The sequence below is a fragment of the Fringilla coelebs genome, assembly GCF_963513975.1.
Source record: "Fringilla coelebs genome assembly, chromosome: 3".
Taxonomy (NCBI): Eukaryota; Metazoa; Chordata; class Aves; order Passeriformes; family Fringillidae; genus Fringilla; species Fringilla coelebs.
This window is the reverse complement of record NC_140030.1, coordinates 93,346,802-93,367,169: the sequence shown is the minus strand read 5'-3', so window position 1 is coordinate 93,367,169 and position 20,368 is coordinate 93,346,802. Positions and strand designations below refer to the sequence as shown.

General features: G+C 40.6%; 1 protein-coding gene across 1 annotated transcript in view; it reads left to right on the top strand.

Moving 5' to 3' along the window:
• The window catches only part of PTPN14 (protein tyrosine phosphatase non-receptor type 14), a 110,068-nt gene that overhangs the window by 56,075 nt on the left and 33,625 nt on the right, over window positions 1–20,368 (top strand). The window contains exons 4-7 of the mRNA XM_084203138.1: window positions 13,077–13,174; window positions 15,327–15,394; window positions 18,396–18,466; window positions 20,115–20,202. Of these exons, the coding sequence (XP_084059264.1) occupies window positions 13,077–13,174; window positions 15,327–15,394; window positions 18,396–18,466; window positions 20,115–20,202 (325 nt within the window). The remainder of the gene's footprint in view (window positions 1–13,076; window positions 13,175–15,326; window positions 15,395–18,395; window positions 18,467–20,114; window positions 20,203–20,368) is intronic.

Genomic DNA, 20,368 nt, shown 5'->3' with positions numbered 1-20,368 from the left:
GTGCTGTAGTCACTTCCCTGGAGAGCCTGTTTAGTGACTGACCACCCTACAGGTGAAGAACCTTTTCCTCACATCCAGTCTGAACTTGGAATTACAGAAGACTCATAGAATAGTTTGGGTTAGAAGGACCTTTGGAGGTCATATCTAGTCCAGCCCACCTACAATGAGTGGGGACTAGGTGAGGGGGCCCGGAGCTCCATCCAACCTGATCTTCAGTGGTTCCAGGGATGGGGCAGCCATCACCTCTCTGGGCAGCATCTTCCAGGGCTTCACCACTCTCACTGTAAATAATTTCTTTATTATGTCTAGACTAAATCTACCCTTGTTTAGTTTAAAAACATTGCCCCTTGTCTTATCGTAACAGGCCCTGCTTTGTCCCTGTTTTACAATCCCAGTGTAAGTACTTCCCCTAAGGCAGCTTCATCCCATTTCCTTGTGTCCTATTCCTGGTTGCTAGAGGAAGTGACTGTTTATAATTAGGACACGGCTGCGAACCACTGTGTTAAAAATGTGTCTTGATTACACAGACTGCCAGGATCGACCCTTAATTCCAGAAAGAAGAGCTGAGGGTCCATGAGACTGAACCTAGTACTTGAGACATTTTATAATCCTTAAAGAGAAAGAAATACATTAAACATTTTGAAACTTGCTTTGAAGGTCTAACCAGCTTCTGTTGCGGGAAAAAAAGTTCTTCTGCCTTCCTGTGTGGAAACAAAAACAATTTGAGTGGCCTATATATTTTATTTTGTGATGTCTGACAGGTGAAATGGTGCTGAGGCTAGAAATCTGGGCTTCTGCTTTCATCAGTGAAGAGCTTGCTTTGTGTATGGAGCTGTGTTTGGATGAGTCACACTGCCTGCTTTTTGTTTCTCAGCCTCTGAGGAAACTGTCCTCACTGCTGCTTAGTGATAAGCACTTGTGTTAGGAGGATCATTGTGATAACCTGGAGTTGTCTTCTATTTAAATCCAGCTTTTCCTGCTCCTTGGTTTTGTCCTGTTAGATTTCCCAGTGCCACACAGACACGTGGTTGCATATCTGTAGCTGTACTGCCAGCAGTACCCATTCCATGTGTATGTGTGTATTTATGGAAAATCTGTCGAAGGTCTACTTGTACGATCTGGACGTGTCCCTTTTTCTTGGTTTGTATTAGTAGCCAGTTATCTTAAGTAGTGCTGAAAGGAGATTTTTAATCTTGATGTAATTGGCTCTAGAACCTCATGAAAACTGTGACTTAACCTACTTTTTGGAATGGAGAGTTGTGTCCTGCTTTCTTTGAACTGCGGTGTCTTAAGGCGTGCCGATGAGTGGATGGATAGTAAGCTTCTGCTTATGCAGCTGGAGGATGTGCCAAGAGTTGTATTTAACAGCATGGCCCTGCTACATCTACTCACACTTGTAAACTCTACAGGAAACCTTCACCTAGTATTTACTCTTGTCAGGCCTAAGACAGGATGTAGAGATACAAAGTGCAGAGAAACAAAGAATGGACTTTGTTTCATAATAGTTTTATTTCTAAGTAGAAATAATAATCTCTGGATTGGAAATTCAAGTCTAATGTTTCCTGACTGGTGGGAGCATGCTGCCATCGCTGTGATGGACAGGGAGTTCCCATCCACAAACTGGGAGGTTTCTGTAAACTTAATGAAAAAGTCCCTGCTGCTGCAATGACTCTCAATAGAATCAGCTATGATAGAGTTTGCTCCCTGAAGGTTCCTTAGTGTATTGTTGTCTCCTTTGCAACTAAAAGCAAATAAAGGGTTTTAGAAAAAAAGATGATAGCTTCAGTGTTTTGGTTTAAAGGAGAAAGGATAAAAAACGTGGAAAAAGGAAAAACACTTGTCGTCCCTAGCTGCTTGAGTCATGGAAATGCCCATCAGTGTTTTTCCATCTCCTCAAATGAGGATGAAAAGGATAATTCCTCCTCTAGTTTGGGAGTCGAGCTGCTCACTGCCTTTGTCATTTAGACTGTTGCAAACTGCTTGGCTGCCCTTTTTTCCCTTCCAGGTGTAGCAGCAATGCCTGTCACTGCAGAGGGAGGTTTTCCACTCATTAGGGAGCGCTGTGCACGGGTTGGGTGTTCTGGTGCACCCCACACACCCCCATGTGCTTCAGACTTGTGTGCCAGGGTAGGTTAAGGCCCTGGTTTGGACAGATGACTGCATTACCTAGGCTGGGGCTGGTACTCTCCTGTCTGTCTTCCATATGATGCAGTAACAGGGACTGAGCAGTTTCTCCTCAGGGAAGTGCAGACTGATGGGGGATGTGCTCCTTAAACTCTTCGTGACACACGCCACTCCTGCCTCAGTCATGGTGCTACTCCTGATGAAGCCTTACAGAGTGAGGGTTGCTCCAGACTTCCTGAGTAATCAGTGAGAAGAAATGGGCATTTCCACAGAGTGATTCAGGGTTCCTCTGCTGTGCATCACTTTCTGCAGGTGATTCATTTTCTGTTTCCTACTGTGTGTTTTGAAAAGGGAAATGTGGTCTGCTATTTAGAAGTCCCAGATAGATGTCTGAAATTTTTCTACAGCATCAGGTAGAGGGTCAGGCCACAATTAGCAGCAGCATGAGAGAAAACAGATGTGTGGGTTTTGATTGGATTTTTAAATTTTGAGAATTCAGTAGGCAATGGAAATCTTGGTTGTGGTAGCACTGCCAGTCTTAATTAAATTTATTCAATGTTGAAGTTTGTACTGGCTGGAGCAAACTTTTTCCCTTCTCTTGTTGCTGAGACACAGATCATGAAAACTTAGTTCTAAACTTACCTTTTTCAGTGATCTGAATAATTTTAATTTATATTTTGCCTTGCTGGCAAGGTATAGCACTAAAGGATCTGCAATTGGATGTCAGTACAAACCTCAAGTCTCCAAATGTGTTTAAAAGAAGCATTTGTGTGGAGGCCCTTGTGCAGCTGAGAATCTCAACAAGAATTTGGCAGAAATCTCAGTGTCGGAAGATGGCAGATTCCTGTGCAGTGAGATGTTTACTGGTTCACTGTTTTATCTTTGGCAGCTGCTTTTGCACTTGATATCTTCAGCTGTTTTTGAAGCTTTTACAAAGAATAATTATTCATTTCATGAAATGGATCTATTTTACCCACCCAACAGGGCACTGATTCACATATTTCCCTGGCAACATCCCGTCGTTATCAGAGCTGAGTTCACTTTTGCAGGATTGCATTCGCTGGGATGTTACAACTTCCTGGGCCGTGGTTTTGTTGCATGGTTTACTGAGGTGTGGGGTGACTGTTTTCAATTATTCCTTTGGAAACACTGGGGTCTCTGGGAGGTGGAAGCAACCTGAGTTTTCCTGTTTTCTGCTGGCAGCGATGCTAGTGTAGATGTTCCAACAATCTTTTCGCAGGAATATAAGGTGTTGTACTGACGACCTATAGATAGGCAGCAACTTCATTGTGTCACATTTCAAGCAGTGTTTTCTTATTGCCAGGACAGATTACTGTAACAGGCAGTAGCCAATGGACTGGATTTTAACTCCACACTGGGTAAAATTCCACTAAATCAGTAGAGCTTTCTCAGACATTGATTATCTGAGGTTGGGACGCTATGAAGGTTTCATTGACAGGGTTTTGTAAATGAGCTCTATAAATTCATGAACGAGGTTTCACTGCAGGCTCACCAGAGCCTTTTTTTTTTTGTTTGTTTTGTTGAGTTCAGGCTAAGCACACATTCTTCTGTAAGTCTGAACGTGTTCACTTGCTCTTTGAATAAAGTAACACCTGAATACACTTGCATGCTGCTCTGCACCCACAAAGCAATTATTTCGTGATGTGCTTCAGAATGCATACATAGGCATGCCAGTTGTTCACTGGTATATGTGCTCACTCAGTTCAGGTTTTGCATCAGTGCACAGCAGAACACACTGCATTTAGCCAGACAAACGTGGTGGACTTGAGTAACTCCAGAGTTTAGAGCTGTATGGATGGAGAATCTTTAAAATATATCTTGAAAAATAAAATGGGACTTATGGGGTATATACATTATATTTTATTGTTACAACTGACACAAAGTGGGGAAGAGAATGGAGCAATGAGAACTCATGTTTGTTTTCGGTCCAAAGAATAGTTATGTCTGTACTTAAGCACCACTTAGAAAAAAAAAGTTATCTATTTATTTTCAGTATTGCATAGTATGAGCTTGAGTATACATTTGTTCTAGTTAACTCACCACATTTTTTTAGCATGATATTCTAACCTGCTTGGCCATTAACCTGGCTGGCTACCAGGAGAATTTTCAAACTGTTGACTCATATTGCTTCCATATGTAGCTTAAACCACCTTTTCCCACAGTAGATACAGCTTGAGGGTTAGTTGCCTTGTTTTTCAGGGCAGGGAGAAGCATATTTTGAACTGAGTCAACACATATGAATAAAGGAAGTAAATATGAGCTATTATTAACTTTTTGGGGTCTAATCTCATTTTTGCCAAAATCTAGTTCCAATTCAGGAAAGACCAACAGGGTTCTTTTGGTGCTTCTCTTCCCCGGGAGGTTAAGCACTCTTCAGCCTACATGGCCATGGCTTATCTTTGCATTTTTGCATCTTTGTGAGGAGGAATCTTTGCAGCTGCCATTTCAGGATTTCTTTTGCTTTATTCCATCTGGAGATCTGGGGGCATGAGTTGCTCTGTGTGTGTGGGACCTGCTGTTGTGAGGATGTGACTAACCACGTGGGCAGTGACACACAGGCTGCATGCCATGCCACCTTAGTGCCGTGTGTGGTTGTAGCTCCTGTTCCCAGGTGGAGCCCATGCTGTGTGTCAGGCACCAAGGGACACGTGCCTGACACCTGGGAGAATCAGTTTATTATCCAAAATCCTGCATCAAAGCAGTAGCTGCCTCTGGGACACACAGTTCAGGCTGAGGAGGAAGAGCCCTGGAATCCTGTATGGGAATGAGGAAGATTGTGTTCGGAGGAAGGTGAAGGTGGAGGCAGCAGTTGTGGGAGATATGGTGGGTTTGACTCAAAAAACCCAACCATGTTGTGCAAAGTGATACGTGGCATTGCTGTAATTCACCTACCAGACTCAGTCCCACTTTTTTTTTTTTCTTTTTGTGATCAAAAAAGAACGTGAAGCTAAAGAGATAAAATAGTTTCCTCAGCTGTAACCTTTGGATCTCTGTAGCGAAATGCAAGTGTTCTGCTCAGTTCAGGAGATATGAGCACATAGCTGAGCATGTTTTCAAGCCTAGGCTGAGCAGTACACTGAACAATAACTCTTTTAGCATGTGTTTAAAACCCAAACCAAATGGATACATGGCTTTTTTCAAAGATGTGGATAACAAACTCTTTGCTCCCAATTTTTTTATTCTAGTGTTTCCATGTAAAATTTATATTTGCATTGAACATTTTCTCTTTTTTTTTCCAATTGAAATGCTAAAATACAGATTTCTTTGCATTATATGATTTTGTTTTGCTTTACTTTTGCAATCCCACTCCAGCTTTTATAAAGATGAATTCTATGGTGGTGTCACCAGGGTTTGCTGGACTCCAGGTGACTCCAATTTGTAGAGACCAAACGTAGCCTTTTCTAAATGAAAAGGTTCAGAAGACAAGAGAATATGGCTTCCCTGGTGTTTTTTTTTTATTCTAAAAGGCATGTCGAAGTTTTGTGCTGTATAATTCTTCAGGTATTTGGATTAACTCTGATAAAATTATAGGTGGTTGTAAGGGAGTTTATTGTGCTTATAAATTGTAGTGGGGCTCCCTGTAATTTGTTATAATTAATTCAATAGTTCAAGAGCAGAAAATCAAGATCAGGTTGTGGCATGCCTTCCTTTCTTGCAAAAGCATGCCATTACTGGCCTTTTTATTTAAAGTTTCACTTTGTGCTTGTGGGTTTATTTGAACTTGGAGTATGCAAAATGCATAATACGCTCTTAAAAAAAACATACAAGTACAGAGGATGGACCTGTTGTGGTCGGGGGCTCTGTTTGACTGTAGAGAAATTGGTGGATGCTGTGGAGCTGCATCTGGTGGCTAAGCCTCTCATGGAAGGAGTGCGTGTTTTGGAAGGCTTGTGTCATGTCTGCGGGCTGCAGCAGGGCCTGGCTGCATGTCTGTGCTTGTGGCCCATCAGAAATGGCAGGAAAAGAAAACCACGGGCAGAGCACTTCTTTCCTGTGTGTGCTCCCTCTCTTGCTGCCGGTGAGAAGGCAGAGTGGGATGCTCTTGTCTCCTGGCTCATTGCTGAGAGCTTCCCTGGTCCTTTGAACTCTGGGCGACAGAGAGCCACAGCAATTTTTCTACAGAAATTTGGCATTATTGACTAATTCATGCCAAAATAAAAATCTTATTGCTCTTAAAATACTTTGCATATACTTCTGAAATCATGTGCCAGCTGTGTAAGGAACTGGAGGAGGTGGAGACTTGGAATTTTAATTGTCTTTTGGGGAATGCACGCAAATGAACAACCTTTCAGCTGTTGAAATGGAGGTGGTAGACAACAACTAAGCAATGCACCATTCTCATCATGCTGTCTTCAGCTGTGCAGAGGTTTTCCTGTTCTAGTATCCTTAGCCAGGAGCTCACTGTGGAGCTGGCCTTCAACCTTTGGAAGGCATTGACCTTTGGTAGGAACCTCAGTGGTCAGCTGTAGTGGCTGGCTTTTCACTGTGTGCCCCAGTGCAGCTCACCATCAAGCCAGGCATTCAGGCTCCTCATCATTTGTCCTTATCTCACAACCTTATCTCGCATCAGAATAGATGGAAAATGACCATCACTGTGAAGTTAGTCTGTTGTAGCCAAATCCCCCTTCTCCCCTTCAATTATAATGTGTTCCTTTTAAAGAGAGAGATTGAGTGATCTGGAAGTAGGTGATAGGAACTGTGTTTTGATCTCTTCTCCTTTTTTTCAGTCAAATGTGCGAATATGATGCTATCCCAGCATTGTTCTGTCTCATTAGGAAGGGAAATGACACAAATCTTTCCATGTATTTATTTTGGTTTTTAGTGTCAGTCATGTTTTCCATCCAGCTGCTGGAGGAAGCCAGGATGTAGGCAGTTGGATGCTGCTTTTGAACAGAGTCATTTCTCAGTTACCTGAAGCTAGCCTTGACCTACCCTCTAAGGTTGTATGATCAAAGAGCTCTTACCCTGCAAGATGTTATGACTCTGTTTTTACTGTTGGCATTGACAGTTTGAGCTTCTGAAGGAATTTCCTCCTGCATGTGTGACAAAAGCTCTTTCGTCTCCTTTGCTCTCTTTTTCTGGCAAGTCTGCTGATCTTCCTGAAGGTCTGTGACAGGGTGTGGTAGACTCATTCTCAACAATACCCTTCCAAAAATGTTACCCTTCTATTGTGGAAACACTGTCATTGCCTTTTATATTCTAACACAAATCCCAGGTAAATGGTTGTTGTCTAGGACTGTGAAACACCAGACTTTTGCTGGTGGGAGAGAAGTTGATGAAATTCCAAAGGAGTGAACAAGAGATGGTGTTTATCAACACCATCTAAGTTTTTAAAGTGGCAAAGACGAGGCATTAGCTCTGTGTTACTGAAAATGACATCATGGATCTATGTATCTCTCTTTTTTTTTTTTTAAAGTGCTCTTAGATTAAGATGTGCTGATTGAATCCTTGCCTCCAAAATGTGTTTCAGCATGCTCAGGCTCAGAAATCATAACACCATCTTTGCCAATATACTGATGTTGCATTTGAAAAGACCAGTCTTGTCTGCCTGTCTGCCTTCTTTACCATATAAAATCCAGTCCAAGTTTACAAGTCAGATTTGTGGCAGAATGATCCACATGAAATAAGCAGCATCCAGTAAGTAGTACTCTCGATTGAGACTTGGGAACAAAACCTTAGATCTCCCAAATCTGCCTTGGATTGCTGCCCAAGTTTACATGAGTAGCTTCACCAACCTCAGATACTCTATGAAATTATCCCAATGATCATTAATACATTAAAGTGTGTTTTTCTCAGAAAAGCTACCAGTAAGAGTTAAGTAGTAATACGATTCTCTTAAATATGTAATAAATAAATAGAAATCACTTTTTGGTCATTATTAGGGAGTTCCTTTGGTTTCCCTGAATAGCCAAGTCATTGGCTCTTCTACCTCAAAGGCTGAGAAAATATATCCTCAAAATAAAAAATGGGCTTCTATTTCAAATATAACATATAGGTATCTATGGAATCCTGTTGCTAAATAGTATAAAAGCCAAAATCATGGCAGGCTTTAAGGTGTCAGGTGAACAATAGACACATCCATATCAAAGCTGGTGCTTAAAATAATTTTAGTAAATGATAAAAGACTTCTGTTCTGGAGAAACCTCTTCCCCTGTGGGCACATTGTTGCATAAGTGTACATTGCAGCGTCTCTCCTCAGAAATATATTACCATACTAAGATAATCTCAAATGAGCTGACTTGGACTGTTGTGACTCAATGAGACTTTTATTGTGTTCCTAATTTTAGAAGATCGTATTGTACTCTAATTGCAATTTTTTTTTGAAGTTGGAAAAGAGCTGAAGTTCTTGAGCTAAACCACTGGTGGACCAATCTGTTTCTCTGTTGAGTCTCAAAGGTTTCTTCTTTTGGAGGTATGAAATGGTAGAGCAGTTCTCTCTTCCTCCAGAGAAGTTAAATTACATAGCTATGTAGTTATCCAATAGATAGGCTTGGTGCCAAAGTGGTACCTAATGAGTTATAAAAAAGTTAGTCATGCCAGTAATAGCACCATTAGAAATGACTGTAAAGGAGTTGTGCCTCTTGGGTAACTAATACATGTTTTGTAGTGCTTTGTTTATTTTCAGATACACTCAAGGTAAATATTTATTGGTATTGAAACTGTGATGTATTTATACTGGCTCAAAATTTCCAAATAAAGCAAACTGACCAAAAAAAAAAAAAAAAAAAAAGAAAAGCTTTTTAAGTGTTTCCTGCTGCATTGGAGGTACAAACCTCCCTGATGTATGGAGAAGGAAAGTAAAACCTGTGAAAAATAGCAAAACTCCAAACAGGTCACATTGCAGTACTCAAACCATATTAAACCTTATTAACTCAATACTGTCACCTTTTTGTATAAAATCTACATTTAGATTGTAAATCCCTGGGACAAAAAGAATTTTTTGTTCTGTTTCTTTACATTTCCTAGCAGACTTTGATGCTGCTTGATTACTAAGGCTAGTGGGTCTGATAATACTGAGTAATGATTAAGGTAAGGAAGTATTTGCCTTGTGGTTCTTTTGAAAGTCACTAGTAAGAAAATCCTGAAGATGCAGCGCAATTACTCTGCAAACCTCACCCATACTCTTACTTTTGTAAACCATCCTTTAATTTCTCTGCAAAAACCTCACTTCTTGTGTTGGTCAGGCCAGGTTCTGTGTGGCTTGTGAAATATGAAATGTTGGTTGTTGAGGAGAATAGAAATAGTAAAATTGAGTTATTTTCTGTGTGTATCAAATAGCAGCAGGGATTTTACATCATGTAAACAGTGGTGATGGAAGGGTGCAGTGACTTCAGTGACGTTATACAAACACCCACATTCTTTTTTGAATGTGAGCCCTGGTCCTGGGGAAGGTCCATGCAGAATTGTTTGAGCAAATGGAGTTTCCCTACACTTATGCAGCTGTAGCAGAGTTAGAATCTGGTTGTTGCAATTAAATTTTAAAATAGTATCCTTATCTCCTGCTCACTAACACTGTTGGGGTTTTGGTGGACTTTTTGCCTTTAATGGTATGGATTTCCAAAATACAGATTCTGGAGTTGAGATGTTGTCTCATAGTCATCCACTTGCAGCTTCTTTACTCTATAAAAATGTGCTTTTTGATGCCATACATGCAAATATACTTCCAATGTTTTGTGTGTTGGCTAAATAGAGTTGTGGGAAATGATATCCTTATAATGATGGCTTTGTTCAGACTTGTTGTCCACTCCCATTCCCCTTGGAATTAGCTACAGGCTGGCAAACTGCAGTAGCCTTTATTATATTAAATGCACAATGGCTCTGCTAGTAAAGTTTAACCCAAAGAGAGCAATGAAGGTGAGAGATTTCAGCTCTAGGCTGACTCAGCTATGGTGGTGTCTGCTGCCCTGCACTCCTCTGGTATGCCAGAATGGCTTTGTGATTAAAGCTTCATAAATCTTTCGTTTGAATTTTTTGTCTTTTATTATTTGGGGGTGCAGATTGCAAACTTCTCTTTTGTTCACTTCTCATAGGCTTTCCCAACTAAACCACCTAATAGAAGGCTTCTGAAATGCATGTTTATATCAGCTATCCTGGAACAACTTTCCTCAGTGAATCTATAGCTGAAACATTTTTAAAATGTTTGATTTCCCTCAAATTATAGATCTACTTTTGCAATCCAAGCGAACAAAGAGCAGTCTCAGCTAGCATAGTGGTATAATAACAGCATTTAATTTAATTTCAGATGGAGGAGCCTCAAATCCCTGACAGAACTTGGGCCAGTTGCTCCTCTCTGTTGGCTGGGCAGGGAGCCTGACCACAGTTTTGCAGCATGGCTGAGCCATGCATCTGTGGCTGGTGGAGTTATTAGAGCCTTCTAGTGGAGCTTCCTCCAGGGTATCCTCCTCCTCCTCTGCCTTGACACTGGAATTAGCCACCCCAGTCCATGCCTGGGGACAGATGTCCCAGTTCATGCTTTATTTGGACACCATGGAAAGACATGTCAAGGGACTCTCTAGATGGATGTCACTTGTCACTGTCAGTCCAGGGTTAAAGGGGAAGCAGGTACCAACCACAGGTTTCTGCCTCAATCTTCTTCAGATTATATTGGTAATTTCACTGAAACAGGTGCCAGAACCACAGCAAGTGATTGCATTTCAGTGAGTTTGCCTGTGAGAAGTGACAACTTTCTCCGTGAGGTTTTTTTCATGAAAGACACACAAGTTAATGTCAGAGCACTAATTGAGTACATCCCTTAAACTCTTACTGCATGCTAATCTACAATACATAATAAATCCTAAACTCACTAAGTGGTCTTTAAGGTCCATTTCGGCCCAACACATTCTGTGATTCCATGATGTTATAGAATATTCCTAATAAGATTTTTAAATGTGATCCCTTCCTGACAATCATGTGAAACACCTGTAAATAGACATCTTTCTCAGACTGGGTGCTGTTAGCTGTCCATGAATGTGTAACTGTGTGAATGAGTATGAAACTCTGAGTGTGAGTGTGTAACAGTGTGTGTGCTCTTTATTTGCCCTAACATTTCTAACATCAGTGTTGTGGAGACAGCTCTTGAGAATTCCATTTTGTCCAAGGCAGACACTAAGCAGTGTTTCCTCCTTGCTTTCATCATATTCCTATGGCAAGTCAAATGGCAACTCAAACCCCACAGCAATGTTTCTTTTGAAAGCCTAGGTCATAATATTTGATACTACAGTAACTGCATTGGCACTGTGTTTTGTTGATGCTCACCTACGTAATCCTTCCTGTGATTTGTCTGTAGTTGTGTGGACACTGTGGTCAAAATCATGGCTCCTCTACAGCTGGTGACATTCTTGACTTCTGTACCACTGGGATGGATGTCACTGTAAGATTTGACATTGGTTTGAGTCTCACGTAGCCTGTTACCACTGTGTTTGTTTTAACAATAGCCTTATTTTTATGGCAGATACAGACTTTACTCTCCTTGTTAGACTAGAATATGTAACTCCTGTGTATACGTAGCGTGGACCCAAATAGCTGCTTTTGGGATGACAAGTCTTAAAGACCAAATTCATCAAACATTTGCTCACCTGCATAGTTGATAAAGCAGCTTATGTCAAGCGTCTATGCATGTTTTCAGAGGTAGGATTTGATCACTGCAAAGGAGTGGAAAGAAGCTGATTTGTCTCTTGGACCGAGCAAGCCTGAAACCTGGGGCTGAGGCACAGGGCCCAGGCTGAGAAGCCATATGCTTTTCAGCCTGCCTCTCTCAACCAAATTTCAAACTCCCCATCAGTTTTAATCTTTTTTAGGCTGTGTGAAAGCCAAATCTGAGCATTTTAAATGAGATTATATTTTTCTTATACCTCAACACAAACAGTAGTATTTGCAACCATAATTAAAAGCAGTGCAGTTTGTGTTCTGTGGGTGATGTTGCAGTGGTTCTCCCTTCTGCTGGGTTTGGGAAGGTGACTTACGCTCTAAAGCAAGGCCAGAACAGCTTCCCTGTCAAGAGGTTCAGAGGGAAGGTCAGATGTGGTTGTAGCTGAGCACAGTTAGGAGTTTGTTGCCCACAGACTTTGGCTGCTCTTCACTGTCTGTCTTGCAGAGCTTGCAGTCTCTGGGACTGGCTGGCGTGCTTATGTACCAATTCTTTCTATCCCAGTTTATCTCAAGCAATTATTTCTTAAGTCCACGGCATTTTAAGTGGATGCCCTCCACTTTCAGTTTCAGAGGGAGAGCAGGCATGCAGCTGTAGGGTGCAGTAACCCCTGTGCTGCTGTGTCTGCTCACAGCCTGAAAAAGCCCATTTGTTGGGTTTTGAGGTTCTTAATTTGGATCAGCCAGGTGTACCCAGGGGAAGCATGAGGCTGAGTGCACACATGGACTGTGCTAGAAGCCGTGTTTGCTTGGTTTGTGTGTCTTAGTCATCCTTATACATGAAAAATGCCAATTATAAAACCTTTTTTATGGGCCATAGTTTAAGGAAAATCAGCAGACCAAAGTGTATAGCTAAAATTCTATTTCTTCAATCAAGATGGTGACAATGGATCAAAAACAATAGAAGCAACATGGAAAAGCCCCTTTTTGCATTGGGGATTGCATGGTCTCTATAAAATTTACAAAAGAGGTAATCTTCACAGATGTCCCTCTTCTATGTGGTCTGGGTAACCCAAACTAGAACCTTTTATTTTCCCTTTCACCCATCTGGAAGCATTGCACAGGTAGGGATCATATTGGTTTATTATGGCAATGAGGAGCTTCTGAAGCTGGGTACAGACCTGCTGTTCAACAGCCTGACCTGTTTGGGGTGATTTTTTCCTTCCTTTCCACACTTTCCACAATCTTTTTTTTTTTTTTTCCCTGTAAGAAATATGCAAGCATATGGACATTATAATTTGTGCTCATTTGTGCTCCTTTTTTTGGTGTTGTTTTTTTTTTTGTAGATATCAGTACTACCTGCAGGTGAAAAAGGATGTTCTTGACGGGCGATTGATATCCTCATTCGAGCAGGGAATTCGACTGGCTGGTCTGGCAGTGCAAGGTAGGATGATGTGACCCCATAGCCTCTGTCCAGGAATGGCTCTCTTGGTTTGTCCTTCTTCTTGACTGGGCATGAGGCCCTGTATGACTCCCACTCACAGCAGCTGGGTTTCCAATTGTTTCCAAAGTGCATGGGTGGACTGCTGTGGATGAAACACTCACAGCCTCAGGGTGGGAATGAGGGACCACATCACAGTGCTCAACTTTCCTATTTCTAAAATTCCTGCAAGCAAATCTCAACAAAACTCCAGTTCTTCCAGCCCTGACCACAGAGTACTTTGCAGTAATGAATTTGCTTCACGTTCTCTGGTTTCAAATGCAAATTACATCAAAAAGCATGGCAGCAGCTTTAATTTTGCCTTTAATTAAAATCTCATTTTGCTGTATAGTGCTATATGAAGTATGAAAGAACACATGACCATAATTGTTATGTGAGTTATAAGTTAATAATAAACTGCTTCTTACAATATGATTTTTATTCTGAGACTCCTAAGGACATCAGTGAAAGTAGGATCATAAAATGTGTATGTGCAGAGGGAGAAGCCCTGTATTTGGATAAAGTATGTTCCAGTCTATCCACAACTGACAATGAGAACTTGAGGCAGAGTTTCAGCAATGATGTTCTCTGCATGCTCTCTGATAAGTGGGAAGGGGGAACTATATACATAAATAGCAAACACAAGGATCCGATTCTTGACAATTAAAGGCTCAATGGAGAGAAATGCTTTTATGGTCTTTTTTTAGAGCAGTAGAAATGCTGTGTTTGTATCTTATATCTTTGCTAAACATTGAAGGGAAAATGTTTCTTGTCAAATCTTGAAATGTTTGTCTAATAAAGGGAAATATGTGTATAAGATTCCATAATGAATCTTTTAATTTAGGTAAATGAAGATTTTTCCGGTGGGTAAGTTAGGTGTGAATAGATACTGAATGTGTTTTTGGAGCTTTTTCCTAATTTTGAGAATGAGTCAATCCCACTGTTCCTGACCTTGTATTACTTCCTTTGTCCTTTGCATGTGATGCAACCAAAGGTATTTGAAATACTTATTTCTTTTAAACTTGCAGACTCTGTTTCATGCCCATTTTGATTTCTTTCTGTTTATGTTAAAACATAACTCTGAGGTAGAAACAAAATGAAACTGCATTTTTGGCATCCTGCAATACGTGAAATTGTCTAGTAGCTTTGAAAGAATGTTTAGATAAAATGATTTATGGTGGGGATTTCCAGCTCCTATAATATGAGAATCTTGTAGATGGCGTTTGATCCTGTTCAATTAATATAAAATAAAAACCTCCTGGCAAGATACTCTTTTGATATAAGCTGTTGTATATTTAACAGATAGATAAATATAGGAATTGTTTGGGGTTTTCAAATGCAGCTTAGCCTTTAGTAAGCATTTCCAAAACTCCACAGTCTCAAGGACATTTGGACAAGAATCCTCAGCCTGACAAATAAGTGAATGTGAGCATGGAGTTGAGTATCTTTTGGAGAGATGTAGAAGAAGCAGAGAAGTGAGTATAAAGGTGTGGGCCAGTCAGTTAAACCAACATAGTGCCTGCACTGCTAGGTTGGCTGCAGAAGGGTAAACCTTCCCCTATGCTGGCTATTGATAATTTTTAATAAAATTGACCTTTAATCTTTTTAGGTTAAACCCAAACCTTTATAGGTTTTTAACCTTTATTGGCTGTAAAATTAATCTTTTTTTCAACTGTGTAGAATTGTAGCAGAGTTAGGTTAAATTTTCTATTTTTTTGCCTGGTCAGGATTGGAAATGGTGGAGAAGCAAAAGTGTGCGCAATTTTTAAGGAGACTGAGCAATCCCAGCATTTTTTTAATGGGGGTATGATTTTAAGAAGGCTACAGAAAAACAAGCTCTTGCACTCCTGATGGTTAAGCATTGCAGATAGTCATTATATTAGGGATCAAAGAAAGAAATTACTTGTTGGCTGTCACTTGATCTCTGGTAATAACACTGTTATTTTCAGACCTCCATGTTAAAAGCTAAAGTACAAGCAAAAGTCTTTGTGCTGGGCTGTGGCTTCAGAGAGAACTTGCCCACTTGAAATTAATTAAGCATCTCTGCAAAGGTTGAGTGTGGTCTTGACATGTGTGGAAAGTGCCAAAATGAGTAATTGTGTTGATTTTTTTCCAGCGGATTTTGGAGACTATAATCAGTTTGAATCTCATGACTTCCTCCGAGAATATGTCTTGTTTCCTATGGTGAGTTCCTTATCCCTCTCTTTTATGGTATTTTGTGAATAATTTCTCCATGACTCAGAGATGGCTTTGTTGGCAACAGAGTAAAAGCACCAGCACTGGACTAGTGAAAGCAAAATTTTCTCCCCAAAACTTGATTGCTGCTGAATCATTCTATGCTGTGGAATGTCAGCCCATTTTCACTTCCTTTTGAGCCTCCACTAGGAACTGGTGCCTGCAAAAGAACCAGACATCTTTGAATCAAAAAAGAATTTGCAACTGTTTTAGAAGGTGTATAATAGCAGTACTGTGGTATTAGCAACATGGCTTATCAAGGGGATGTAAGGGCTGCTGCTCCAGTAAATGTGTTGGCACAGGACAAACCATGCAGCCACTCCTGAAGAGAATATGGATTTACATGAGCTGACTGTTGCGTTCAAGTGAAGCCTGAATCAGGTCTTCTCAAAATGTTCTCCAGGGAACATTTGCTGTAAACTCAGTTTACATTTGGAAGCTAGCAAATAACTTGAATGTTTAGGGAAGGGGCTTAGATCACTAGTGATGTTGGAAATTTAGTGACAAATGCCAAGCACTTGCAGTCTGTGACACTGAGATTCTCTGGGAGGATGAATTAGAGAAGAGACAAACCAAAATAAATGCCTGTTGAAGCTAAGGCTGGCATTGTCTTAGATGAACAAGTCCATCACCATGAGTATTTAGTGTAATCTTCATAAGTAAAAAAAGATTATGGAATTCTTTCCAACTGGAAAAAATATCTGGAAGCAGGGTGGGGTTTCCATGCCCTGAGTGTAGCTGCCTGGAAGTTAAGGCATCTGGTTTCCCTCTGCAATTAGTGGAGCAGTAGAGGGAGAATGATTCATCTCACTGTAATTTGAAGGTTTGAGAAGCATTTCATCCCACTTACCATGCTCTTTGTACAGGAGCTGTAGTGGACAGTTCATCTTAATTCCAAAAAGGTGACATCTGCCTCATCTGCCTGGTGTCTTGATGTGAAAGTGCAATTTTGAGCCACTAGTTCAATACAATCTGAAAAAAGCAGAAGGAAGATGGGAATGTACAGAGATCTGAATAGGCTTTATGTAGAATATACATGTAAAATGTGGCTTCAGTATTAACCTTTCACTAGTAAACTTCTGTTATCTTCTCTGTGGAGCAGAATTACTTTGGTTAGCCATCTTATCTATTGCTAAGTAATTGATGATCTTGTGTATAGTTGATGGCTTATGAAGTCATGTATGATAGCCTAAATGGGAAAGAAGATGGCTGAAAATATATATGGAGAAAAGTGTTGTTGTCAGGGAGTAATTTTGTAAGTGAACTTCTGCAAAGTTCTTTCAATACAAAATGAATCATAGAGTGGTTTGGGTTGGAAGGGACCCTAAGGATCAAAGAGTTTCAAGGCCCCTGCTGTGAGGAGAGACACCTCCCACTAGACCAGGTTGCTCAATGCCCCATCCAGCCTGGTCTTGAACACTGCCAGGGATATGCTGGTACTATTTTTCTGTTCAGAAAAAAATTAGGGGAGGTTTCAGGTGTCTAGATAAGCTTTCAGGTGGTTAATTTCTCTGTGGTTCAGCAATTTACTCTTTGGGCCCATCTCAGAACCTCTATTTTTGTGTCAGCTGCCTCCATGGTGGTGTGGTCAGCTCTCTTCTCTTTTGCATGTTTACCATCGCTTTGTGGTATTTTGCCTTTCATCCATGCAACTGTTGCTGAATTTAAGAAGATCAGGAGAGTGTCTGCTTCCTACACCTTCAGAAGCCTACTCTTAAATCGACTATTTCTCTAGACATTTCTTTAACTACTTCTCTTTGCTCTTCTGGAGAGGATGGATGACCTAAAAGTAAATATTTTACTGCAAGTTCAGTAACAGTGGCTAAGTGCTGCCGATACAAACGAGTCCCTAAGCAAGTTGGGAGATTTGAGTGAATTTGGGGCATAGAAAAAGCCTCCACTGAGAACATTGCTATAAATTCATTAGTGAAGTGAGCTTGTGGATGAGGGAGGGGCAGCTGCGTTGGTGCTGTTTGATCTTGTGAGGCTACAATGTGTGTCAAATGGCATTTCTTCAGCAGTGAAAAGAACAAAGTTATGTACACAGTACACCCCACAGGTGTGTGGCTGTGCATAGGCATGTACTGTGCCATTTTTCATTAGCACGCTACCACTTTCGCATTTTTTCGTGGCAGAAGCAAATATCAGAGGGGAGGGCCCCGTTGAGCAAGAAGCAGTGTATTTAAGTACATTACATGCAGCCTTAAGGCTTTCTTCAATAAAAGTAAGAACTTTGAGGTTTTGCAAGAAAGTTGTTCAGCTTCCTTTTTTTGGCCCTGAATTTATGAGTAGACTTCCTTTATTAACTTGCTCCCAATTATTTCAGAATTGTTTCTACCGCACATTATTAAATTTGGAGAGTATAAAAATTTCTGCTCAGAAATGTGTTGCAAGCATAAAGTAGGTTTTAGTGAATCTTTGAAGAAGTAGCAAAACTCAATCCATTTAACGTGAGGAAGGGATTGAGTAACGTTACCTGTATGTTGCAGGACAAAAAAATACTCATGAATTAATTTTCCATTTTTTTATTTTCAAAAAATACTCATTAATTAATTTTCCATTTTTCCATGGTCTGTGTATTATATTGTTTTTAAAAGGTAAATATTATTTTGTAGATTTCCAAATTTTTTAAGGACTTGTTTAGTACTTGCCCAGGAAGAGGTCCTTTATCTGCACTCTGTAGTCTGTTCTCTATTTTGGAATAATGAGGACCTTACTCGTGTTTTTAACAGTATCTCTTTACCCTCTCAAAAAAAAAAAAAAAATCAGAGTTTTGTGTTCTTCTCACATATTTTCAGCATCCCATGCTTTGAATTTTCAGTGTGGTCAGTGATAGGTTCTTTCTCTGTAACTACAAGTCTTGAACTGTCTGCTGTCAAATTTCTGTCTGCCATTTTATCCTCTCTCTCTTTGGCTGACTAGTTTTTGATGCTGCTTCATGTTCTTACAGGATTGGACCCAGGACGAGGCTGTCCTGGAGGACCTGACTCAGAAGGTTGCTCAGGAGCACCGAACTCACAGGTGAGCTTGACATGATAAAGTTTGTGCTATTTTTTTTTTTTAATTTTTATCATCGTTCTAGTACTTCCCTACCTCCCCATGCATTCCTGGCAGTGGTTAACTAGCTTATCTCCAAGTTGCTATTATGCTTTGTGTCACTGGATTTTTAATTAGTCTATCACAGAAGATTATCTGCCTCTTGTAAACACAAAATGGCTGAGGAACTTAATCCCAAATGAACGAGCATTTACACCCTTAAGTTTAATGAGCATGTGTAACCCTACTGGTGCTATGCAGCAGACTCCTTTCTCTTTCTGATTTCATTTAAATCCTGATGTGAAAGACCCTGTGACTTGGTCGGTGGCAATCCCAGGGCCTCTTTCAAGAGGAGGGGGATACAGATGCTCTCAGTGTAATGGAAATGAAAATAACAGGAATTGGGTTTGAAGTCTCAAGGAGAAGACACAGTATAGTGTTACTAGTTAATGAGCCAGGAGTGTGTGCATTAGTGCTTCAGTAAAAAAACCTTCTTTGTGAGCAGGCATCTTTCATGTTGTCCAGGTGTTTCAGTGGTGGAAGTGTTCAAACCTCTAGAGTGCTGTTATGGGAAAAAATGGCAGTGCCCACGTGTCATATGCAATAGGAATATTATGTGAAGGATGCTGCATTCCCCATTACATGAGAGACAGTGGTTGTAAAAGGACAAATACCCATCTCTAAGGCCCTTCTCAGTTTTGAGTTTCAATGCAAGCCTGGGCCTTTGATGCAACCAAAGGAATAGCTTCCAAGCTGGCCATGAACAGGCCTGGTTCTGTTCTCTCCCTGCCATGGGCTGCTTGTGTGATCTTGGTTAACTCACAGACTTGAAAGGAAAGATTTCCCACCTGCTGTGCTCTATAGTGCTATTTCTGCAACACAAAGAGCAAATACTTCCTCTCACTTCAGCAGGTAGATCGTATTCCACCTCCCTTCTCCCAGATATTTGTCTGGTTCCTATATTTCTGTTTGTAAGCTGTGGTAAGGAGGAGTAAAGAGGAGAAAAATTAATAGTGGCTTTTTTTGGAGCAACCTGCAATCTATTCTGACCTGCTTTTGAGAATTGAAATCTGTTTGAATTCCTGAGCTGTGACAGGAGCATGTGTAGACACGTGTGTAAAAGTTTTCAGCTGGTTTGTTCTCTCTTATGAAAGAGAATCTGTTCAACTTTTGGATTTAGTGCCTGTGTTTTTGAACAGCCAACTTGAAAATGTAGGTCTTTCCTTTTAAGTCATTTTAGGAAGCTCCAGTGGCCTTGTATAATATTCGGGCAGATTAGCACCCCTATGGTTCAAGTTGTCCGTCCAAAATTATCCACAACCTGGTGGTTTAATAAAGCCTGGAGAAGATTTTATGTGTGTGGAAGAAGCTGAGTAATGTGATCAGTTCTGTTTGTTCCTCCTGTCATTTGAACTGTGCTTTGTACCTTAGCTTAGAGACATTTAGTAAAATTTCCCCCCTTGCTGAAAAGGATCCTAATGTTGAAAGTTACCTTTGTGTTGTGCATTTCCAGGCAGCATTTCCAAAGTGTCTTCCCAAGTGGTTTGTGCAACTCACATTGTTTTTGCTGGTATATTTGTGTGTGTGTGTGTAATATTGAACTATTTGCTGCCTTTTGTTAATCTAATTTCAGTGGCATTACAGCAGCAGAGGCTGAGCTAATGTACATCAATGAAGTGGAACGTCTGGATGGGTTTGGACAGGAAATTTTCCCTGTGAAGGTATGTCAGTGGATATTGTAAAGGAACCTCTGAATCAAGCCATGCAGAACTCTGCAGCAGCCTTTGGTCTGCATGCAAGTCATGTTTGTCCAAAAGAGACAGGACTTGTTTAACTGCTTCAGAGGGTGAAATGGCTGCTGGTAGTTTGAATGGGCATTGCAACATG